A 25605-nucleotide genomic window follows, 5' to 3' on the forward strand; every position below is an offset into this window, starting at 1 on the left:
CCAGAGGATTCTGAGCTTTAGGAAATGTATTTGGTATGTAAAATGGCTAAAAACTACAAATCTAGGACTGAAGAATTTATTTTGGTTTCACATAGTAGCTACAAAAGATGACAAAAACAGGAATAAAATCATGTGATAATGTGCAATGCCCCTTTGAATGCACAGCTATCTGAATTTTTGTTGGATGATTGCTTTGTTTTCATGTGTTTCACATCTACTATATCATAGCATGCTATATTATAGCATAATACTAAAATATAAAAAATAGTAAAAGTATCCCTCATATTTTTAAAGATAAAAATTATAATCACAACATCATAGCAGAATAGTGTTTTCCCATTAAAGGACAGTCTGATTTGTAGTTGACTATAATTTCTTTCTTATGAGATCTCAAAACAGACAAAATATATTTACTCTTAATAATAATATTTTCCCCTGCTTGTTAAAGACTAGGTATTCAGAATATTTATTTTGAGACGTTTATTGCTACTGTTCAGAAACAGAACTATGTTATTGGGCAGCAAAATCTGATTAGTGTTTCTAAGAACTATTATATATACCACAGCAAGACAGGCAAGCAATCTGAAACGCAAGGTTAAAAGCAATTTATAAAAACTAGGAAAAGACATTACTTGTTAAAAAAAAAAATTTCTTAAGAAAAATTAAAATTGTCTAAGTGATATTCTTGACTACTTTTTCGTTATAGTACTTTCATATTATTTTCATTAAAAATATTTTCAAAAAAAACAAAATATTTTCGTTGAGGGGAGCAAAGAAGGAAGAATTAAAATGAGAAAGAAGACCTCAAAATTTGCTATTCTGTAAGATCCAAAGTCTTATTAATATAGTTTTCAGTGAAAAAAATTAAACTTTTTAAAAACTTCATATGATAACCCTAAGAAAAGTCTCCACATATGGTCCCAAAGTGTAAAAAAAAAAAAAGAAAGGGAAAATAGACATTTTATGGGAAAAAAAAAAGCCTATTTGGAATTTCACCAGGGCTGTTCTTAGAATCAAATTAAGCTTCATTTCTTACTTTAATTGTGATAACCAAGCACGTAATTTGCTTCTAGAAGTTTAGGGGGGGAAAAAAACTATTGATATTATATGTCTGGGGTTTTCTTTAATCAACTCTAACATCAAAATGGCCAAACCGTTGGACTGATTCGTGTTAGATAAAACAGATGGGATTCCCAGATCATGCACCGTTCAGCCGTTTGATGGAATTCGCGCCACCCTGACCAGCGAGCCCAGATGGCGCTTAAATCTGTCACTCTTTAACGACCCTACTGTTTTTTAAAAATATTTTTATATTTGAGCCCATTCAGTTAATCTGAGAGATTAATCATTTCCAAGATATGTCTGGGGAGGGATTTACTGTGGGCTTCATTTGGAGGAGTTGAGGATGAGAAGAGAGATGAGACCTCTGTATCCAGGGCTACCTGCTCCAAGGAACTCGGAACGGGAGGCCTGGGTGATGATGGGCTCCAGGACATTCTCTAGGCAGCATGGTTGAGAAGGCCACATGGAGAGTGGTAGCAATGGGGATTAAGGGAAGAAGGGATGGACATTTGAGAATGGTCTAGGGGGTGGAGATAAATAGATTGTCACCCAGAGAACTCTTGCATTGTCAAGCTGAGACCCCAGCCTGGGCCAAGTGTTGACTGTGACCACTCCAGGGTGGTTTTGAGCTGTCTGACCCTTACCAAATCCAAGGTACACTGTGGAGCATCGAGGAGCAGACCCCAGAGATAGAGTCCAACGTGACCAGCCACTCTTGAATGGTTCTAGAAAGAACTTGTTCTTCACCAGAACTTTTGCAAATCTCACAGGGTTTTTCTTCCCTCTTTCTTCAGTTATTATTTTGAATCGGTTAGTTCACTGAAATGCTTCAGTGATTCAGGGCATGATATGCTAGCAGGCTCCTCCCTCCAAAATCTTTAACCTTGGATATATTTGCAGAGTGGCTTGGAATTGCTTTCTATTCCTGCTGAGACAGGAAACGGAAAAATGAATGGCTTTTCATTATGCAGACTCTTTTTTTTTCCCCCCTGCATTTGAATCAGATATAGCAGGTGTCAAAATACAGTACAGAATTCACACCATTAATGTGAAAATTTCCATTGTCCCCCAAAGCCACCGGACCCCAAAGTCACTTAGATAAACAAAATTTAAAATGACCTGCTGACTTTAAGGGTGTTCTTGGTGATCTTCATGGCCGTTGTGTGGTGGTTTTCCTGTTTGTCACACGATGCTGCCTATACTTGGGAGGTCTTGTTGGAAGGCCGTGTGTCTCACCCTTGAGAGTGGCAGAGCGCATGGAATGGCATCTCAGTGTCCTGGGCCCCAGATGAGTATCTGCATGCTGAAGACGTGTCCGAATTCTGCCTGGAGGGTTTCCAGCCTAAGCTAAATGACCTTCATGTAGACCCCAAAACAAGCAGAGAAGCAAGTTGCATTGGGAGGTTTTATTGGAAGCTTTTGGATTCAGGGATTGTCAGAAATCATTGCCCTGGCAGAATATAGTAGTGCTGACACTTGCAACTAACCCCCCACATGCAGTCAATCCCTGAGTGTGGAGCTCAGTAAGTTTTGAACAGAGTGCAAGGAGGAACATTGAGCACATAATCCATTGTTTTCATCTTAAATCGACTGTAATCTTACCTGTCACTGTTTCTCCCCCCTCCTCTTCTCTCTCTCTCACACCCACAGTCAGATTATGGAAAGGATTGAAGTATAGTCCTGCTTAAAGGATATTGCTTTTTATAGATGCTACACTGCCACTGGAAGTCTGGAGAGGCCGCCCTGCGTCTAATTCTACAATAGGTTTAGGATTCGATAGTGATCAGCAAGACAGTTTTGTGTGTATGTGTGTTGGCCTCAATTTCCTAGATGGTCTTTCGGTGTTTACAGAATAAAATTGAACATTTTAGAGAAACTAAGTAACGCCCACATTCAAAATTGTTTTTGTGAAGTCACATAATGTATTTGGTATTACCTAAAAAGCTTTTTTTTTTTTTTTTACCTTTTTGACTAGATATTCCTAATAGTCACACATTTTCTCTTAAGTTTTACCAGTCAACTCTTTCCACATTCACCTGACTTCCTCTAAAGATTAAATTCTCCCTAATATTTCAGTTGGCAGTTGGTCTGTTTCAGAACAAAAGGATAAGAATATAGTGTGTGTGTGTGTGTATAATTTGAAGAATTCTGTGGCCACCTGAGAAACAAAGCTTTTGCCCATGATTTTTCAGTGAAAGTGAAAAGTGAAAGCGTTAGTCACTCAGTTATATCTGATTCTTTGCGGCCCCAGGGACTGTAGCCCTCCAGGCTCCTCTATCCGTGGAATTCTCCAGGCAAGAATACTGGTGTGGGTATCCATTCCCTTCTCCAGGAGATCTTCCCGACTCAGTGATTGAACCGGGGTTTCCCCACATTGCAAGCAGATTTTTTTACTCTCTGAGCCACCAGGGAAGCCCATTTTTCAATTATGCTAGCTAAATACGTGTGAAACAATGAGAAACAAAAATAAAACTTCACTGTTAATGAACCATTGGCCATTTGGAATAGACAGATGTGTTTGCAGATAGAATGAGGACACCTACCACTCCCCATTGCCTGTGATGAAACCTCCCCATGGCCTGGACGTGAAGCTGGCACAGCATCTCGAGCCAGGCTTCCTTCTGGAGAGGTGAGCTGAGGGTGGCCCAGCCAGGTCCGAGGTGCTGGAGCCAATCCATGAAATAGGATTAAGGGATAAAACCAAACTCAGAGGCCATGGTACAGCCAAATCAAGGTGTTGATCTAGGTGAAGAACTGGAGGGACAGGAGGTAGGTTCAAAGCACCAGGGAGCTGGACAAGCTGGTTCAAGGCGGAAGTCAGGAGATGGAGCCCCCAGCAGTGTCTCCAACTGCCAGGAAGAACTACTGGTGCCTTTATGGGCCTCAGGTTTTTTAAAATATTTACTTATTAATTTGACTATGCAGGATCTTAGTTGTGGCCCACAGTCTCTTTTAGTTGAGACGTGTGAAGTCTGAGTTGTGACATGTGGGATCTCTGATCAGGGACTGAACCGAGGCCCACTGCATTGGGAGCTTGGAGTCTTAGCCACTGGACCACCAGGGAAGTCCCAGGGCCTCAGCTTTGAATGGGGAGTGAGGTATTAAGGGCTCAAGGTACTGTGAAGAACTGTGAGTTGTCCTTCCTAACTTCCTTCCAGAGTCTTCTCTAACCATGTGCAAAAAATCCAAGCTCTTTTTACAGTATTCTTTAAGAATCAGCAGCGAGGTGGGGGACTTGTAAGCCTTGACAAAGTTGGGTATCCCCAGGAACCCTAGTTTGCAAATAGGATGTGTAAAGTTGGATGATGTTTAAAAATTATTATTTTGTTTTCTTCACCTCTGAAAGATTTCCTAGTTCACTGAGAGCCAGCTTCAGTTGCATGGGTATTATAAACTTTCCTTTTCATTCCACATAGAGGCCCCTATTTTTAGCTTTTAAGAGCTGTTACAACTGAGATATAAACAATATTCTGCACCCCACACAGTACACATCTCAGGATTAGAAAAAGAGTTCCTGGAACTGCAAGACAAGTTTTGTCTTAGACAATCTGTTCAGTTTCCTTATAGGCTTGTTTTCTCATTCTATTATTTAATTTTAGTGCAAGATCTGTTAGAAATTTCCCTGCGTATAAATGATGCATTAAAAGTTCTCACTATGCAAATAATTTTATGTGGAATTTCCCATGGCATTTTGTTATTTCCTGAACTATAACTTGTTCACAATTTCTGGACACATGCTCTGAAAACAGACATCCATCAGTCCTACACTCAGTGAAGAATGGAAGATTTAATGAAGGATTTGGACTACCAAGTTGGAGGAGTTAGGTCTGATCTGGGGGGAGCCTCTAAGAATTTTCAAACTAAGAATGTGTACAACTGCATGTTAGGAAGATTTATCCATGGCAGTCAGCAAGGTAGATTCAAGGGCTTGGTGGAGGCAAGGGAAAGACTGGAGACAGAGCACCTACATTAGGAAGTGATTGGGAAAGCCCTGTCTGTAGGTGAGAAGACCCAGGCTTGTAGGTGGAAGCCACGCTGAGAGACTCCTCTTCTGCCTGCAGTCCTCTCTGAATCATGCCGCCCACCCAATGGCAAGCACACACTCCCACCTCACCTTCTCTCCTTCACTTTCAGTCCTCAGCTGTGGCTCTCAGGCTCCTCCTGACCTTTGGGTGATTCCCACACAGGCCAGCAGCCTCCAGGCTGCTGTGTTCCTCCAAGTGTCTAGTAGAATAGCCGGCACATAGTAAGTGTTCAAGAAATACTTCTGAACAAATAAACCTGAGCAACTTACTATGCAAACTTTCAGTAATTTATACTGTGATCTTGGAGTGATTCATGCACCAAAGAAATGATGCTTTTGAAGTGTGATTCTGGAGAAGACTCTTGAGAGTCCCTTGGACTGCAAGGAGACCAAACCAGTCAATCCTAAAGGAAATCAACCCTGGATATTCAGTGGAAGGACTGAAGCTAAAGCTGAAGCTCCAATACTTTGGCCACCTGATGCAAAAAGTTGACTCATTGGAAAAGACCCTAGTGCTGGGAAAGATTGGGGGCAGGAGGAGAAGGAGGTGAAAGAGCTTGAGATGGTTGGATGGCATCACCGACTCAATGGACTTGAGTTTGAGCAAACTCTGGGAGATAGTGAAGGACAGGGAAGCTTGGGGGTGCTGCTGCCCATGGGGTCACAAAGAGTCTGAAACAACTTAGCAACTGGACAACAGCAGCAACCAAGTGGTTAATGCACATTCTTCACTTCCTGGTTTTAATTTGGAGGCAGGAGAGCTTAATGTTTAAGAGCATTGGCCCAGGGGTTAGTATCCTGTCACTGTGTTTGTTGTTCTGTGACCCCAAAGAAGTCACTTGATTTTTCTGAGTGTCAGTTCTCTCCTTTGAAAAATGAGGATACCTTTACCGTGATCAGATGAGACTTCTGTGTCTAAACTTCTAAGATCATTGCCTGGCACATGGTTAGCACTCAGCCACCTAACTATTAATTATAGCTTGTCATAATTTTTTTTAAATTAAAAAAAAATTTTTTTGTCATAATTTTAATTAGTACTGGGAGTAGTCGTAATGAAAGCAGTTTAATACATTTAGATTTGGGGAATGTACCTGGTGGTCCAGTGGTTAAGATTCCACACTCCCAGTGCAGGGGCCCAGGTTTGATACCGGTTGGGGGAAATAGGCCCCACATCCAGTGCAGATAGATTTGGGATACAAAGTTTACTGATCATAGCAGATACTTTGGGACTTACAATGATAAGCATTATTGTTTTATTCAATCCTTCATATTCTATGGGGGCTACTCATCTTTTAAAATGTTTGTGTATAAAAACGAAGCTTCTGGGCAATATTACAGTGTGCCCAAAGGTATATTATAAAGAGTCATGTGGGATATATTGAGAAATTTATAAAGAGCTAGTGTAAAACTCAAAGATGTTCATGTGTGGGCCAGTTTTACCCAGCACAGACTACAGCGGTTCCTGAGAAGCCTGGGTGAATTCCTGCTCTCCTCTTGACCTAGTGTTTGGGACAGGATATGGACTCTTTGTGTTAAAAAAGAAGAAAATATTAAAAAAAAAAAACATTAAAAAAAAAAAGATGCTTGGAAAGAAGATGTAAGCCACGCTGAAGGTCCAGAGGTACAAATCATCATCAGTCACTAGTGTTTTTATTTTTTAATTTTAACTCCAAGCGCCACCTGTGCGAAGTGCGGTTGTGAGCACAGGGAAGGTGACCTGCTGCTTGCTGGAGCTGTCACCTCTGAGCACGTGCTGCAGGCCTCCTGGGTGATCCTCAAGCATCGAATCTGTCTCCTGTCTTTTAGAAGATGATATAGCTGTTTAATATAAAGCTGTACTATTATTAGCTGTTAGCTATTATTGTTAGGAATGTTATTAGTGGTAATAACTATGTTATTATTAGCCCCTGTATGAGCCCTTCTCAAGAAAAAGCAAACACACTGTAAGTAACTACTTTCCATCTTTTGCTTTGGGAGTTTTTTGTCAATTAGGAAATGCCAGAATGATAAGGTTTTTAATATATAAAATTTTAACTGAGGATATGCCAGTGCTTCCATGGTCTCATTGGAAAATTTCATATAGCATTTCTAAAATTGCAAGTTGTAAGATCAATGCGTTCTTTTTTTCTAAACTCAACAACACATTTTGCTTACAAGAAGACCAGTGTTATAAACAGCATAGGTCACTAACTTTTCTCCTTTTATAGCCTGGACAATTTTCAGACCCTCTGTCTATTTCAAGGCCATCTCATATTTCATTGCAGGGAGAAGAACCATCATAGAACTCTGAACAGGACGTTCCCTGGCAGTCCAATGGTTAGGACTCAGCGCTCCCTCTGCCAGGGGCTCCGGTTCCATCTCTGGTCATGGAACAGAGATCCTGCAAGCTGAGCAGCATGGCCAAAATACCACCTCTGAACACCTCAAAGATCAGATGGACTTCTCCATAATCTTTTCTCCTCTCTGCTCCAAGCTCTTAGAAGACATGTACTACATTATTCTCCTTTACCTGTGAGTTTCCATTTGCTTGTTGTTGTTCAATCACCCAGTCGTGTCTGACTCTTTGCAACCCCATGGACTGCAGTACTCCAGGTCTCCCTGTCCCCCACCATCTCCTGGAGTTTGCCCAAGTTCATGTTCATTGCATCGGTGATGCTGTCCAGCCATGTCATTCTCTGACACCCCCTTCTCCTTCTGCCCTCTATCTTTCCCAGCATCAGGGACTTTTTCAGTGAGTTGTCTGTTCATATCAGATGACCAAAATACTGGAGCTTCAGCATCAGTCCTTCCAGTGAGTATTCAGGGTTGATCTCCCTTAAGATTGAAAGATTTGATCTCCTTGCAATCCAAGGGACTGTCAGGAGTCTTCTCCAACACCACAGTTCAGAGGCATCAGTTCTTTGGCATTCTGCCTTCTTTATGGTTCAGCTCTCACAACCGTACGTGACCACTGGGAAGACGATAGCCTTGATTTTGTGGACATTTGTTGTCAGAGTAACACCTCTGCTTTTCAACACACTGTCTAGGTTTGTTGTCACTTTCCTGCCAAGAAGCAATCATCTTCTGATTTCATGGCTGCAGTCACCGTCTGCAGTGATTTTGGAGCTCAAGAAAAGGAAAAATGTCACTACTTCTACCTTTTCCCCTTCTACTTGCCCTGCAGTAATGGAGCCAGATGCCGTGTTCTTAGTTTAATATTTAGTCTTAAACTCTCCTCCTTCACCCTCATCAAGAGGCTTTTTAGTTCCTCTTCGCTTTCTGCCATTAGAGTATATCATCTGCATATCTGGAATTATTGATGTTTCTCCTGCCTGTCTTGATTCTGGCTTGTAACTCATCCAGCCTGGCATTTCTCATGATGTGCTCAGCGTATAGGTCAAACAGGATGACAGCAGACAGCCCTGTCGTACTCCTTTCGTGATCTTGAACCAATCAGTTGTTCCATACAGGGTTCTATCTAGACAACTGTGAATATCTCATCATCCACAATTTCACTGAAGACTCATGGAGTTGAGAGAATCTCCTCTGTGTTACCTAGCATGTTTTAGGGCTCTAATAAATATTAAACAGCAGCAGTAACTCTTTAGCTGGATTTTCCCCACTATTGTTTTGTTTAAAATTCTGTGTAACAAAACTTTATGCCCTTAAGTCATACAGTCACTATTAAACAAACATGGGCAGCGGATGGGTCTGGTCAGATTTTCAACAGTCATTTGGTCATCCAGCAAATATGAATTGAACAACTACCATGTTCTAGGTACTTGAGATCCATCAGAGAACAGAACAAAGATCCACCCTCCTGGAACTTATGTTTTAGAGCCTAACAACAAACAGCAGAGATAATAAACAGGTAAATCATGCAGAATTTTAGAAGATGGTGACAGAAAAGTTGCAATAGAGCAAAGGAACTAGGTCAGAGGGAGGTGGGAGTCAAATTGCCACTTAAAATAGGGTGGTGAGGGGATTTCTCTGGCTGTCCAGTGGTTGGGACTCTGCTTTCACTACCAAGGGCGAGGGCTCAATCCTTGGTCGGGGAGCTAAGATCCCACAAGCCTTGAGGCTTGGCCAAAAATAATAATGATGATGATAATAATGAAATAGGGTGGTAAGGATAAGCCCAGCTGAGAAGGTGAAATGCTAGCAAAGGCTTGAAGGAGTGAGGGACTTATGTATCTTATAAATAAATGCATATATTTGGGAGGAGAGCACTCGAGGCAAAGGGAACAGTCCTGTGTGTCCAAGGATAGCAATGAGGCCTGGAGGCTTGTGAAATGAGAAGGGTTAAAAGCAATAGGAAATGAGGGGAGAGGTGACAGGGGCCAGATCATCATAAGTGTTTTCACTTTTACTTCTAGCGAAGAGGAAACCCTCGCAGTGTTGAACAAAGAAGAGACCTGGTAGGACTCTTATTTTATTTATTGTATTTTTAGTTTTTTTTGGCTGCATCTCATGGCCTGTGGGATCTTAGTTCCCTGACCTGGAATCAAACCTGTGTCCCCTGCAGTGGAAGCGTGGAGTCTTAACCACTGGACCCATGGGGAAATCGCAGGACTCATATTTTAAGCCGATGCCTCTGGAACCTGTGGTGAGGATTGACTGTAGGGAAAAAGGGTAGAAGCAGTGAAACCAGTCAAAGGTGGCTGCCTTGAGCCAGGTGAGAGCTGATGGTGGCTGAAACCAGATTGGGAAGTGGTGAGAGGTAGTTTAGATATATTCTGAAGCAGAAGCAACAAGATCTCCTGGTGGACTGAATATTTCTCAGTTGGAAATAAAAGAAGTGACAAGGATGACTGTCAAGATTTTTGGTTTGAAGCTGCTCTCAAGTGAGTTGGGAGAGGCTATAGCACGATTTTCTTGGGTTTGGGGACAGGGAGAGGGGAGAGATCAGAGTTCAGCTTTGGACATGTTGAATTTGAGATTATCTGCTATGCTTCCCTAGTGGCTCAGACAGTAAAGCGTCTGTCTGCAATGCAGGAGACCTGGGTTCGATCCCTGTGTTGGGAAGATCCTCTGGAGAAGGATATGGCAGCCCACTCCAGAACTCTTGCCTGGAAAATCCCATGAATGGAGGAGCCTGGTAGGCTGCTGTCCATGGGGTCACAAAGAGTCGGACACGACTGGGCCACTGAACAACAGCAATAATTAAAGTCAAAGTGGAGATGCCAACTCAGCAGTTGAATATATAGGTCAAGCGTTTAGAACGAGGCCTGGACTGGAGATAGGCCTGTGCACATTGCTAGCATAGACATGGGATTTAAAGCGGTAAGACCGGGTGGCAATGCGTGCAAGGCTGCAGACCCAGCAACACACTCCAACATTAAAGGGCAGGCTGGGGGAGGTGAGAGGGAAGCAGAAAGAGAGAAGGATAACTAAGGAGAAGGTGTCCTGGAAATCAAGTAGGAACAGTGTAGCAAGAGCGGGTGGAGGTGGGGATTGTGCCCGATGCTGCTTGTGAGGGAAGTAACTTGGGAACTGACAATTGGCTACTTACTGAATTTAGCATCGTGGCGGTGGTGGTGGGGGGCGGTCACTGGTGGTCTCGTTGGAGCAGATTTGGAGGAAATATGGGTTTTTCATAGTTTTCTTCAGGAGAAAGTTTAAATAAAAGTGTATTTGGAGCACTCATCAATGTTGATGCTTGACCTCAGAGCTGCTACTGAAACACATGTCAAAGGGACCGAGAAACGTCATGATTTCTGCTTTAAAAATATTTGTATAACAGCTTTGTACCTCCCCAGTTGCTCCGATGGCAAAGAGTCCGTCTGCAATCCAGGAGACCAGGGTTTGATCCCTGGGTCGGGAAGATCCCATGCAGAAGGAAATGGCAACCCACTCCAGTATTCTTGCCTAGAAAATCCCATGGACGGAGGAACCTGGCGGGCTACAGTCCACGGGGTCACAAAGAGCTGAACATGACTGAGTGACTAACACACACCTAACAGCTTTATTGAACTATAACTTACATGCTGTACAATTTATCCACTCAAAGTGCACAGTTCAGTGGCTTTTAGTCTATTTACAGAGTTGTACAACCATCACTCCAGTCAATTTTAAAACATTTTCATCACCCCAGAAGAAACCTCATACCTATTAGTGGTCATTGCCTCTGTGACTCTCAGTCCTAGCCATCTACACATTTACTTTCTGTTCCTATAGATTTGCTTTTTCTGGATATTTCATATAGGTGGAATCATGTAATAGGGTCTTTTGTGAGTGGGTTCTTACCCTCAGCATAAGGTTTTCAAGGTTTGTCTGTGTTCTAGCGTGTATTAGTATTGACTACTCCTTTTTATGGCTCAAAAATATTCCATTGCATGGATAGACCATATTGTAAATACCATTTATCAGCTGATGGACACTTGGGTTGTTTCTACTTTTTGACTGTTGTGACTAATACTGCTATGACTTTTTGAATACAAGTGTTTATGTGGACATGGGTTTTCTGGGGTATGTTCTTAGGAGTAGAATTAAATTTCTACTTTCCTACTACCACTAATATTTAGCCTGTATTGATACTGCCACATTTCAGGGTTCAAGGTCAAGAAATGAGACAGGGTTAAAAGGAGGACCTGGAATGCATCTCTTTCTTTTCCAGGTCCTAAGTTCCCAGAGCTTTTCAAACAACAGTTACTTTGAGTTACTGCAGTGCTCAATGAATAGATATTTTTCTTTGTTCTGTTTTGGAACATAAAACTGTAGTAAGCCACATCAGAAAGGGTAGATAGTGAGGGAGAGAGTTTACCTGCATTGACTTACTGAAAAATTATGGTTACTTCCAGAATCTGGGTCATTGTTTACTTTCAGCTGCATAAAAATCTTCAAGTAGATCTTCTTACAGCATCTTCAAAATAAAGATGACAGGAAAGGCAGCCAAGTGCATTGACTTTGAGGAGAGAAAAAAAGACTTGTAAATTGCCTATCAATCTGTGGATTTACTTTTGGGGAGCACCAGTTAAAAATCTCAAACATGTGTCATTTTCAGTGGACTTATATTCATATGAAAGAGTTTTATCAAATATGATTGCATGTGTGTGCGTGTGCACATGTGTGTGTGTGCGTGGTTTTAAACATTTCCATAATGAGTTCCCAAGTGCTTTTTTGGCCGTGGTTATTAAAGCGTGTATGCTTGCGATTTATTTGGCAAAATGCCTTTAGTGAAGAAAGGATATAGTGTTCTCTTGGTTCTTTGCCCAAAGTAATTTTGGAGAAGTCTGTGACTGTGTTTAGCTCATGTCATTCATTGGAGACAAGTCATTGTAATTACATTTGATCACAATCGGTTTACAGTTGTTTTATCATGTTTTCATGCTGAATATCTACTCAGACATCATACCAGAACTTAATGGCTACTGTTTTATTTGTACATAAAATGTTTTATAGCCCTTTTTTTTGCAGTACACATCAGGTTTCAATCATCATTGCTGTGTAGTGAGAGGAAAGCAATGGATAAAGAGCTATCGAAAGTCCTCAACTACATAAAGTTTTATTTTGGGTCACCTTGTCATAAAAGATATTGAATGTATTTTGTGGCTTTCCCCCTAACATGTCAGACATGGTAGAAGGGTTATAATATTTGGAGGAAGCCATATGAAATGGGGAACTTCATCTAAGATGGTATACCTTTGCATTTGTTTTGCATCGGAAACGGGTCTACCAGTATTCCGAATGGCTCCTAGGTAGCCATAAAAGGCAGCGTGTTGTTATTCTTGGCATTTACAATAGATGATCTTCTTCACTGTAAGGCTACGCATTTTGTCACGGTTGTGTTGCTCTAACACCTACTTTGTGTGGCAGACTCACATCACAGGATGTCATTTACAACCACCAAATGCTGGAGGCTCCTCTCAGACAGGCCAGGATCTGCTAACTGTGGAAGCCTTGCTTCACCAGTGCATTTGGGTGGGTTCGCTGCTTATCTCCAAAGTGTCAGTTCTCACTGTTCCTTCTTTTCCCCAAAAGGTTGGTCCCTAGGCCTTCTGAAAACTGCCGTCATTCTATACGTTTGAGTCTTTGTGGTTGAAGAAGCTCCAGTTAGAAAAGTGTAATTAATGGGAAACTTTGACATCCAGCTGAGAAAATTAGTTTGCATCAAAAAAGGCAAGATAGAGGATTAAAGAAATTTTAGTCCTAATCTAATTAACACCAATTAAAAGATGTAGATAAATTTGCACCAACAAACTGTTAATTATGCACCAATTTGCCTTTTCTGTGACCAAACCAAAATTAGGAAAATATTATTATCCTTTTTTTGTTTTAGGAGCAGGTTTGTTACAATCATCTTTTGTATAATTAAAGAAGAAGTAGACAGTAAGCGTTACTGTGAAATATTTCACTCTCCTGATATTTTTATGTAGGTTAACTCTTTAAAAACATAAAGTACAAGATAATTCTCCCAGCGTTCATTCACTCACCACACATCTAATGAAGACTGACCAAATGCTGGTCCTTGCTCCAGGCAGTGAAAAACCGAGTCTGTCTGCAGTGATTGGGTTTTCTCATTCACAATATTTAAACCTGTCTGTACTGCTAATATGCTGCTCCTTTAGAAAAAAGCTCTGTGACCTAAATTGTAAAGCTAATTAAACTCTGCCCTGGGTACCTGTTTTAAAGGGGAGACTGCAGTCTGGGGGGAGCCTCAAGAAGTGCTCTTTAATGTCCCAGAACTCCTCTCTAACAATGCGGTCTTTTGGAGCATTCATTCTGCTTATACCTCCCTCACTTGGAGGATCTGAGTGAAGAATCTGTTTACCGGCGCGGAACTCAGATGTTCACTGTGCTGGGACTCTCTGTTTCCCTTTTGAGTCACTCTTAGAGCTCCTCAGATGGGGACGTGAGTAACTGTGTGTGGGTGGGGGTGGTAGTGAAGCGCAGACCTGTTGTATCTGCAAAGGGCGCATCTGTCCAGGTGTCACGTAATGAGTAACCACAACCCACTTTATATGAACCATAATTCTACTGCTTACAAAATGGGAGGAAGATACAGAGAAGGAGATGTCTGTTCGAAATGGAAAGAAATGTTCTAAAGACAGATTGCTCTAGCCATTGATTATATACAACATTCAGCAACTGCCTTCAGATTTTCAGGGATCTGTTCAACTTCATTCGGAGAAAATATTTGACCCGTCAAGTCCTGGTGTGTGAAATGGCATCCTAAAGTGTATTATTTTCCAGTGCGCATATTTAGAATTTAAATAACAGTATCTAAATGCCCATGTTTGATTCCTGGGACAATATTTAATATAAAAATTTAGGATGCTCAGTCTGCATTTTTCGATATTTGTTCGGGAAACTTTTGCATTCAGGACTGTGACAGAAACCAAAATGGTATATGGTGGCTTTCACTGGCTAATGTTTTTATGGATAGTGGCAGCTAGAAGTTGGCCTCTAATGGGAGCATTTCAATATGGCAATGCCTACAACAACAAACGGAAGGCATTCTTTAAAAGTAGTGTCTTCCTCCACATGTGTACAAGACAATATCTGATACCACAGTTTATTTAAAGGTTTGTTTATTTCTGGCTTCGCTGGGTGTTTATTGCTGCGCATGGGCTCTCTCTGGTTGCAGTGCACAGGTTTCTCATTGCGGTGGCTTCTCTCGTGGAGCACAGGTTCTAGGCGTACAGGCTTCAGTAGTTGTGGCCCTTGGGCTCATGGTAGTTGTAGCTCATGGGCTCTAGAGAACGGGCTCAGTAGTTGTGGAACATAGGCTTAGTTGCTCCATGGCTTGAGAAATCTTCCCAGACCAGGGATCAAACCCATGTCCCCTGCATTGGCAGGTAGATTCTTATCCACTGTACTACCAAAGAGATCCTGTGAGTAATCTTTAAGAAGTTTAATGAGTTTAAAGAGTTTAATGAGTCTAAAGAGGTGTGAAAAGTGTATGCGGTGACTGATTTGGGATTGGGTCATGGGCCAGGAAAAAAATGGACATAAATTACATTATTGGAACAATTTATGAGATTTAAATCATATCTATGGAATAGATAACAGCACGGTACCAGTGGTGTTCTTGATTTTGAACTTTGTGGTGTGATTGTGTAGGAAAGTGTCCTTGATTTGCGGGAGTATTTAGGGGTAACGGGACACAATGAATACAACTTACAAATGGCTCAAAAGGAAATATAAGTATACGTATCATATAGGAACATCAATCAATAGAGAGAGGAAGTGATGATAAAGCAATTGTGGTGAAATGTTAACACTTGGTGAATCTGGTGAGGGGTATTCAGGAGTTTTTTGGTGCTATGCTTGCAGCTTTTCTGTTAGTTTGAAATTATTTAAATAGAAATGTTGGATTCTTCCCTCAAATTAATAAAACTTCTTATGCATGATTCCAGAAAGAGGTCAGAAGTTCTCCTTACGACAGGGGTCCTCAGACAAAGGCTGCCACTGTGTCACATGTGGAAGGTCAGTCTCACCGACTCAGTCCAAACAGATTCTGAACGTGAATATCCACCAGGGTAGCAGACTGGTTTTGTTCAAAAGTTTAATATATTTCTTAAAAATCTATCAGCCTGATGGAACAGTGAACTAAACGAGCCCTTCTGGGTCTATAAATAACAAGGTAAAATGTTCCTAAGTCCATTTATTTCTCACACATCCCTCCCCTGTAAGACTGAGCCATGGGTTTAAGTGAACCCCAGATCGGCAGTTCACTGTATTGTATGTTCCCTTTCAGACAGGACTTCACAAAGACCCTCTTTTATAAAGAAAACAACCAGCCAATAAAACAGCATTAGAGTACATTATATATGTGACCAATCATTTTATAAAATCTGATGTAAGCCTTCAGGCATAATTGAAGTTCTTAGCAAAATACTTTGGTTTTTAATATTTCTATGACCCTCTAAGGGGGACTTAGCAATTACTCTTAAATTTTCAAAGTGGTACATGGAGTTTTAGCTGTGTGACTTCCATTAAAGCCCATAGGAGTCTTGTTGCTAAAACATCAGACAACTCATGAAAATGTGCCCCTTCTTGTGAAATTGTTAGAGGTAATGGGTGTGGAAGTGTAGCCCAGTATTTCTGGCACATTTACAGGCTTTCTTCACTTGTTTCAAATTTTATACTTTTATAAAGACTCAACCGTTCTATAGGAATTGTGGGGGGGAAGCCTATTATGTGTATTCCTAAAGTGAAGGGTAGAAAACTAAAAGAGAACTGATTTTAAAAAGTTCTAAAATAATTCTTCAAGAAAATGCTAGTGTTTAAAAATATTTATCATTTTTACTTCAAAATTCATGTGTGAGCTCCCAGATTTTAAAAGTATGCCTCTGTTATTGTGGTTTAGTTGCTAAGTCATATCCAACTCTTTGGGACCCCATGGACTGTAGCCTGCCTTGCTCCTCAGTCCATGGGGTCTTCCAGGCAAGCATACTGCAGTGGGTTGCCATTTCCTCCTCCATGGGATCTTTCCAACCCACCGTTCGAACCCACATCTCCTGCGTCCCCTGCATTGGCAGGCATATTCTTTACCACTGAGCCACCTGGAAAGCCAAAGTATGCCTCAAAGTCACACTATTAAAAATGACATTTAATGACAAGCTTTCAGTATAGTAATCACATGTAAGGTTTTGGGTTTTCATCAGCCTCTACTGTTGACACCTACATGACTTAAGCATCATCTGAGCAAAACTTCAGTCCTTCAGAATGGGGGTGGGGAGCGGGGGTCTTCCCAGAGGATAAGCTTTAAGGTTTGCTGAGTCTCCTTTTCTGCCAGGGACCCTCCACATAGTCTCAGCTCAGGGGCCTGGCCCAGCCTCAGGTGGTGGCCTTGCTGGTGACCCAGCCAAGCCCTCTCCAGGTGCACCCCAGGCCCTCTTAAGGCAGAAACACCCCTGACATTCTGTTTCCTCAGCCTTTGGGAGGACGCTGGAGACCAGGAACTGGCTTCTGACATAGATATATTTGTTTTAACACATTGAGAGAATGAGAGGGAGAGGGGAGGGTGAGAGAGGGAAGGGGGCTCAGTGATTACTTCTTGAGTTAATTATTGTTGGCTCCGTTTCAGTGATGCTATGTTTTGCTGTAGATTCTTTTTACAAAGCAATATTGAATTATTTTTATTTACGAATCAGACCTCAGAAAGATCCTACAGGGCATACTTTTCTCCTGAAATCTCTACTAATGTATGAAGGGTAGATTTTAGGATGGGTTTTTTAAAATGGGGGAACTTGATGTAGAACCAATTTTTCAACAAAGCCCATTGAATGAGTAGCATGGCTTAGGCGAGAGCTAGGCCACTGATTTGCACTGTCCCAGCTGGAGTCAGAATCAGGACTGTCTGAATAAGGGAATTTCAGAACGGCAGAGGAGAAAACCAAGGTACAAATGGGAGGAAATAAACCATTGTTCTTTTAAAAAGCATAATAACCTCGATAATGACAGGCTATGAAATAAGTCTTTTTATAACAGTAACTTCTTAACTTCACAGCCCGAAGAGCTCCTAGGGTCACTTTTGGAGCGCCCCAGGGCTACACCTGCCTTGCATAGATTAGGGCCTGCTGCAGCTGTCTTCATTTGCAAGACTAAGGTGTAGCTGGATGAGGCTCTGGGTCTCAGCAGGGAGCGCCCCTTCTCGATCTCAATAGGCTGGCATTTCGGATTAAGATGGCCATTGCAAGCCAGGCTCAGAAACTGCAAGATGAAGCAGTAACTATTTCCTGGGTTTTATGTATCTAACCTTACGAGGTATGAAGCGGGAACCCTTGTATGTGGCTGCCTTGAATTAGCCACGCCATTTGCAGTCAGCCCTGCTTAGGGCAGCTGCCTAGCCATCTAGCACATCCAGGGGCCAAGCTTCCCTTTGGCACACAAACACGTTCGTAAGGAATGTGTGAATGTATAGGGTGATCCATTGAAGGACAAAGGGAATGTCTTCGGAACCCATACCCGTCAGTGTCGGTCTGAGGGTTGGATACGCCTTCTCTGCAATGCACTTTCGTTTCACAGAAAATACAATTAGGATAATTCTTATGTGTTCTCTACAGGAAGGAAGTGGTATACTGCTTGTGAATGGTAGGCTAAATGAGGGAATCATTAAAGGGTTTTTAATAGACTTTGGAACCAGAAGACATGAGGGACTATCGTTATGTTGCTTTAATTGAGAAATATTTTGCAGTGTGAGGAGGCTTAATCAAATTTTCATTACATACCTGGCCAGGGACTAGCTGAATGTTTCTTTAAGCAATTGATAAAATGCACATGGCAGACCTGTTAGTTATGTGAGAATAGGTCGGGAGGGCTTGCATCTCTCCCGTGGGTGCCTAAGCATCAGATACTTGCTTTACTGTGTTGGGTTGATTGCTTCTGTTCTGATTTCTAATGAACTTTACCACCAGACTACTTGATCATGACTAAACCCAGGAACAATGCAAATGGAATTGCCCCCTGATGGGGAGGAATGGGCCCAGATGGCCCTTAAAAGGTGATAATTAGGAAATATAGCATATCTGAGTAGCTAGAAAGAGAGAAACTTGTTAAAGACAGTCAATCTGTTTGAAGCAATGGTCTTTCCCTTAATTATATGCATTTTCATTTAGAGTTGCTTTAAAGTAAAATTCTCCCAGGAAAATTCTTTAATAGTAGCTGAAACCTAGAAACCACACATTTTTTTGCTACTCTGTTTCAGATTATTTAAAACAGTCTTTCTTTCATACATTTTTTGTTTTCTCGATCTGTGTAACAGACTTGCTGTGTGTGTTTTAAGGGGCAGTTTTAGGTTATTTTAGCTCTTATGCTAAAACAGTGGGGGAGTGATTAAAAGTGAGAAAAATATTGGTATATATTTGTAAACTGAGCTTTTAAAATTAAAATAGTTGCAGGATATTACAGTCTGTGATTTCATATACTTTGTAAGATTGCCTTAAAAGTATTGCCTACTTGGCAACATAATCTCCAGATTCTTCTTGAATATGTCATTAAAATAATTTTACATATGACAGGTTTGACTTTTTAAGCCTTATCTTTTTATGTGAATTAGCATATTTGCATTTGCTAATGATATCATTTCTTAAGCTTTTCTTTAGTCAAAAAAAAAATTTTTTTTTAAGCATACAGACTCAGCATTACCAGGAGAATAACAAGTGAACTGAAAATGAGGAAGTGGTGACATAAAGAGAGAAGAAATGTGCTCAATAAGTATCTCTTCCAGCTTCAATATGGGATGGAGTATAGTGAAAATAGCTGATGCTGTAAAGCACAGAGCAAAAAAAAAAAAAAAGCTATAATGGCCAGAGGCAACTTTTTCCTTATTTGTAAACTCAGGAAGTAAAATGACATTAAAGTGCTAAATTACATTATTCCAAATATTTTGGCAGTTATATTTTGGCAACTGGGTTGCTTTCCTAAAATGACTCAACGCCATCATTCATCCTGATAAAAGCCAGTGGTGCAGATGTACCTTTTGGGACCGTGGCCAAGGTAAGGCCTGCACTTTCCAGGTCTGCCCACGCAGGTATTGAAGGATGCTCCGTAAAGTAAGCCTCACACCCTAAGCACCGCCCCTCGCACCCTTAGCAAGTGGCTGGCTGAACTCAACACTCTGACTGAAGTGTAGGGGGTCTTAGCATCCAGCCCTTAGGGCTTAATACAAATTCATAAAGTATCTTGTCCTACTCAACGACTTATCAAGTCTTTGACATTTTAAGCCTAGTTGTTGAAAAGTGGATAAGGTTCATTCTCAATTTCAGAATTCAGAAGCACATATACCAAGACAGGATGAAGACGCACCGTGCTTTCCTTCAGCCAGCTTCAGGGGGAAACAGAACCAAGAATGAGCCATGAGTGCACTATTTGCAGGAAGTTTTGAATTGGATCCTTGTGATCATTGACAGGTTGTCCCAAAGGAATAGTCTGGTGCAAACTTCTCTTGTTATCAGTGAAAAACAAAAATTATTTAGTGCAGGCATGCTTCAGGGGAAGAAAAAGTCAGGAGGAAAACTGGAGATAAAAATAATTTCTATCTTTAATTCCATGATTCACAGCAAGGAAGGAGTAGGGTTTACATCCCATGTGCCAACTATATCTTCAAGTGAATGCTTTTTGAAGAAAGACTGTACTCAATTATTTCAACTTTGGTAATGCAAAAAGATCTAGCACCGTTTATGAGTGGTTACGTTTATTTACTATCACTTTCTAGATGTGACCCTACTTGAAACTTTTATAGTTGTTGAAAATTTTATCCACCACAGAACAAGTTCTGAGGAGAAAAGCAGCTTAAACTTATCAAGGGTTTTATTAAAGGGACTTAAATTCGACCAAAACCTAACTTATCTTTTCTTAGGATATCGAAACATGATTCGCTGTAACAATATTTAGAATTTTGCTTAACAGCAAATAAAAAGAGCCAAGTTGAAATAGCCCAGGAGATGGATGGCGATTAACTCTGCATTCTTTTCTAGAAGGTTTTATTAACTAGCTCTCTAACTCAAATAGGTTACATCCTTTGAGCAGTAAATTGCATTCCATTTGCAAGCTCTGCAGATGAAATTTGCATGAGGCCTAAATGCTAGCCACATTGTTGTGTTAAGTAGAATTTATCTCCCTAGACCTCTCCCGCATCCCCCAGAGGAAAGTGTTACCCACTTTTCTTGCTGCAAGGGCAGGTCCCATGTAGTTTGGTTATTTGGCACCATCTTCTTTTTTATTGTTAAATCCACTAAAGCCGGTCATGCCTGGCGGTACCAAGCGAGCTCTTTCCGGTGTTCTGGTCTGCTAAGCATTTGGAGTCCTTTGCTGTTCATTTACATGGAATGTTTTCAGCTTCTGTCTTTGCTTTAAGAGCTGATTAAAAGGAACTTTTAAAAAAAATTAAAAGAAGGTAGTTTTTAGTGTAGGTTTTTCCTTTCTGGAATCTTTCCCTTGTCTCCAACCCCCTACCCGCTGTGACCACCTTCCCTGGCCACCCCAGCCTTCCCCACAGCACGTATTTTAAAAAGTAATTAGGGAGGTATTTTAGGAAGCACATTAATAATGCACAGCTTGGAGGAGAAGACAGGACTGGGTGACTTCCCCATCACCAGTTGATCATCAGAGTTCCAGTTCTGCTTGTCATTACTATCTGACAATGTTCCTGACCAGCTGCCCTTCAGAGAACGCTGATACTTAGACACACCCTCCTGTCACTCATCTGACTTGCAAGCACAACTCCTTTGAAAGAATCAATATCAAACTTACATACGAGGATTTACCATTTAATGAGGTGGATTCCTTCTCTATACCTACTTTTCAGCTCAACGGGGGTGGGGTGTGGAAATCCCATCTATTTTAAAAAATCATTAATCACAGACTTCTGACATTTTCCTTTTGAATTTCTTCAGGGGGGGAAGTTATTTGAATAACAAACAAATAAACAAAAAACCCTCCTCACAGATAGCTGTCAGCCTCCTACTTCAACAAAAGATTTCTGTCATCCTGAGACCTACAGTGTCCTGTTTGGTTAGAGGCAGCAGGGTGGTATAGACAGTACTGAAAGGCTTGGATTAATAAGCACTTTCTGGATTCAGTCTCTCTCCTGATTAACCCTTGGATTACTGCTTCGAGTTTCTAACGCCTGTCACCACCCCATACAGAATTTCTAGCATGGCTGTCTCTCCTGCAGATGCCTCTCCTTAGATGCCCCTGTTGGTAGATAGCTTGAAAATTTGTCAGCATTATGGTTTTCAGCTGAATAGAGAGCAAAGAGCTTAAGCATTACTCCTTATTTTCTTGACCTAAAGGTCATTTTCTTAGTGAATAACCAAGTTGGTCTAGAGTTGTAAATAAATTGTGCAAACTAATTTTTAGACACGTGTCTTTAGGCCTTTAGTTCAAACCAACTCAATATAGAACCTCTGGTTTGTTTTTTGGAGGAGGTAGTAGAGGAAGACGGGGGAGCCTGGTGGGCTACAGTCCACGGGGTCGCAGAGTCAGGATGTAGCAACCGAGCAGCAACAGGAAGGAGAGGATCAGAGAACCTCCCCTTGCCTCTCAGTTGGTGTTCCCTAAGGAGCTTCCAGAGCCCCGAGTTCAAAACACATTCTGTGTAACGAAATAGGACTGAAATGATATTGTTTCTTGTGATGGAACCATAGGAAACTGCTGCTGTTTGACCACTTTTGACATCCAAAAACAGCATTAGAGTACCAAAATTTTTTAGTGCAATAACACCTCCTGATAAGAAAGTGGAGAAATAAGAAAGCCTGAGGAATTAGACTATAAGCTCATTATGAGCAAATAATGACCCCACCCTCCCTCCCTTCAGCCTTCCTTCCTTCTTCCACAATCACTTGTTGAGTCCCCTCTATTGTACATACTGCTGGCAGTAGGGATGAAAGGGATAGTTACTGCCCCCAAATTGCTTAAAAGACAAATAAATATCAGCTGCTCCACATGATGGTGAAAACAGATCCTGGAGGGTGGTGGGAGCACAGAACAGGAGTTTCTAGAATCCTCAAAACCTGAAACTCACACGGCACAGAGCGCTCTAAATCCTTGTGTTTTTAGAATGTTATTTCTATGGACTGTATCACAATAACAATAATCTAGAAAGTAGAAACTCAGTGTCCATTCTTCAGACCAGGAGGTATCCAAGTGAGCAATGAATCCAGTAACCTGTTCTCTTCATGCATGCTTTCCTGTTAAGAAAGTGCTTAGAATCCATACCGTGTTCTTAATACAAGCAGAGGTGGCATATGCAACAGTCCTTTTCCCTTAGGCACATTACTCCCAACCCTAAACTCCCATAGCATTTTGAAATAAGATTTGGGAATTCTCCGGTGGTCCAGTGGTTAGGACTCTGCTTTCACTGCTGAGGGCCTGGGGTCAATTCCTGGTCGGGGAACTGAGATCCCATAAGCTACATGGTGCAGCCAAAAAATAAAGAATAAGTTTTATTGAAAATGAATGTGTTAGTCTCTCAGTCATGTCCAACTCTCTGTGACCCTTTGGATTTTAGCCCACCAGGCTCCTCTGTCCAGGGGTTCTCCAGGCAAGAATACTGGGAGTGGGTAGCCATTCCCTTTTCCAGGGTATCTTTCAGACCCAGGGATTGAACCTAGGTCTCCTGCATTGCAGGTGGGTTCTTTACTGTCTGAGCCACGAAGGAAGTTTTATTGAGATATCATTCAAATACCATAAAATTCACTCTCTTAACATGTATGAATCAAAGTTTTTTAGTCTATTCACAGAGTTGTGCAATGATCAGTGCTGCTTAATCCCAGAATGTTTTCCTCGCCGGAGAAGAAACCCTATACCCATCAGCTGTCAGATTCCCCTCTTCCCTTCCCTGAGAATCCCTGGATCCACTTTCCCAACTTTTAGATTTGCCTATTCTGGACATTTCATATAATTGTGTGGTTGTGCCCTTTCGTGTCCGGCTGCTTTCTCTCTATCGTAATGTTTTCAAGATTCATCCCTGTTGTGGGGCTTCCCTGGGGGCTCAGACAGTGAAGAATCTGCCTGCAATGCGGGAGACCTTCCCTGGGTTGGGAAGATCCCCTGGAGAAGGAAGTAGCAATCCACTCCAGTATTCTTGCCTGGAGAATCCCATGGACAGAGGGGTCTGGCAGGCTAGAGTTCATGGGGTCACGACTCTGACATGACTGAGCAACTAACACTACTACATTCCCTGTTTGTAGCATAAATTGATATTTCATTCCTTCTTATGATGTCTCATTGAAGGAATATACTGCACTTTATTTATCCATCCATGCATCATAGATATGTGGGTTATTTCCACTTTTTGGTGATTATGAAAAATGCTGCTGTGAACATTCGTGTACATTGTGGACATATGTTTTCATATCTCTTGGGTAGACCTATGAGTAAAATCGCTGGGTCATATAATAACTCTGTTTTTAACATGTTGAAGAACTAGAATGCATGGCATTTTGTGCCTATGTTATGAAACTCATTAGGAAGCAACTTAATAGTCAGATATCATCAGGCCTGCAGCTTCCACTGGCTTTTAAGTTTCTTGAGACAAGGGTTGTTGCTGTTCATCCTTGAACCCCACTCCCCCCAGTTCGGTACGCACCACAGGACCCAGTCGGTTCTCAGAAAGTTCTTGAGATTGTAGCTGGCCAGTGAAGTCCCCAGCACCCCTGAAACGCACACACTTACTCTCTCTCTTCCCTGTAACAAGTGACAGCTGGTCAGGAATGGAAGCAGCTCCCTATTGTCCATCAAGCTTTCCAGCTGCTTACTGACCCTCCTTATCTGCTGGGGCCCTCACCAGGGTCTTGGGCTTCCTCCAGGCTGCCTCAGCCACACAGCAGCAGTGGGGACCCACTCTGGCTTACGCAGGTGCTTTGAAAGAGAAATTATTTTAAGCACCGCTGAGGCGCAAGCAGAGGCCGGGCTGGTAGAACCTTGCCATTCAGGGGCCCGTGGCTGTCTGACACGACTCATGCATCTGCTTTATGAGGATTTGGACAAGGAGGCCCTCCAGTGCCTGCCCGGGCTTTGACTTGGCAGCTTGTGCCCGGGGTTTAAGAAAGCTTATTTTAAGACTTTCTTAGAAGGTCAGAGCAGCATCTTTATGATTCATCCTGCTACCTTTTGTCCAGAGCCTGCTCTTCCTAATAACATCTATTTCAGGTTGGATTTAAGAGACAGAGCCAACCTCTGCTGAACGGGCCACCTTTGATGTTCCAGTGCCTACCGAGGAGGGGAGGGACGGATGGAACCAAAGTTGTAATTGCCCAAATTTACAATAGCTTCCCAGCAGAAGCCAGCACAAAAGAAATGTTAATGCAATAAACTGTAAATGGAAGGAAGCTGAGCGGGATTTATGGTGGGCGCAACCTGCACCAGGTCTCTGGGACCTCCTTCCTTCCTCAGTGAGACATTTCAATAGTCAGAGGAGAACTGAGCTCTTGGAAAGCCAGTGGCTGCTCTGTACCCTCCCTCCCTTATCTCTCTCTCACTCCCCAGACAGATTCCTGCAAAGACCCAGGGAACCTGATTAAACAGTAGAGGAGGGGGGAAAGTAACCAGTCATTGAGGGCGCAAACCTGAACTCCTGGCTGTGCCAAGAGCCCATGTCATTGGCAAGCATGTGTGTTCCAGCTGCAACTGAAGCGTGTTTCTCTTCTCCTCTGAGTTGGTGATCTCTGCAGATACAACAGATGGCCGGAGTGTTCGCGCGTCTCAGGAAGTGAGAGGCGGCGTGTCATTCGCCAGCCAGGCACGTCCCCGTCCGTCAGGGCCGCTGCTATAAAGGGCTGTTTTCACCTTTGGGTTCCTGCGGCTCTCACTCCACTCAGGCTCACACGTACCTTTACCTGGGTTGTAACACGTGGAATGTGCATTGTTTCTTTGTCCAGATTGCTGGCCCGTTTGGTTTTTTTTTTTTAATTAGCTGAGGAGCACCAACTAAATGGAAAATTGCTTTCTGAGATCCCAGTGCTCTGGTTCCATGCTGTGAGGGGCTCCCTGTAATTAAACACATTTTAAGAGTTGTTCTCCTGTGTATGTACTGGGAAAGGACATCAGTGCCTTTCCCACTAGCTGGAGAGGTCTGGTTCAGGCCGGAGACT

The 25605-nt window shown here is 42.0% G+C and overlaps 1 protein-coding gene across 3 annotated transcripts in view; it reads left to right on the plus strand.

Moving 5' to 3' along the window:
* Positions 1 to 25605, plus strand: part of CLYBL (citramalyl-CoA lyase) — a 226028-nt gene that overhangs the window by 46333 nt on the left and 154090 nt on the right. Inside the window, exon 1 of one of the 3 annotated variants that reach the window (XM_061133088.1) lies at positions 7557 to 7597. The exons of the other annotated variants lie outside the window; for them this stretch is intronic. Within the exon in view, the coding sequence (XP_060989071.1) occupies positions 7572 to 7597 (26 nt within the window). The 5' untranslated portion in view covers positions 7557 to 7571. Of the gene's footprint in view, positions 1 to 7556; positions 7598 to 25605 lie in introns of those variants that run through there. 3 annotated transcript variants of the gene reach the window in all.

This window comes from Dama dama, chromosome 30 (genome assembly GCF_033118175.1).
Source record: "Dama dama isolate Ldn47 chromosome 30, ASM3311817v1, whole genome shotgun sequence".
In the NCBI taxonomy this organism is placed as follows: domain Eukaryota; kingdom Metazoa; phylum Chordata; class Mammalia; order Artiodactyla; family Cervidae; genus Dama; species Dama dama.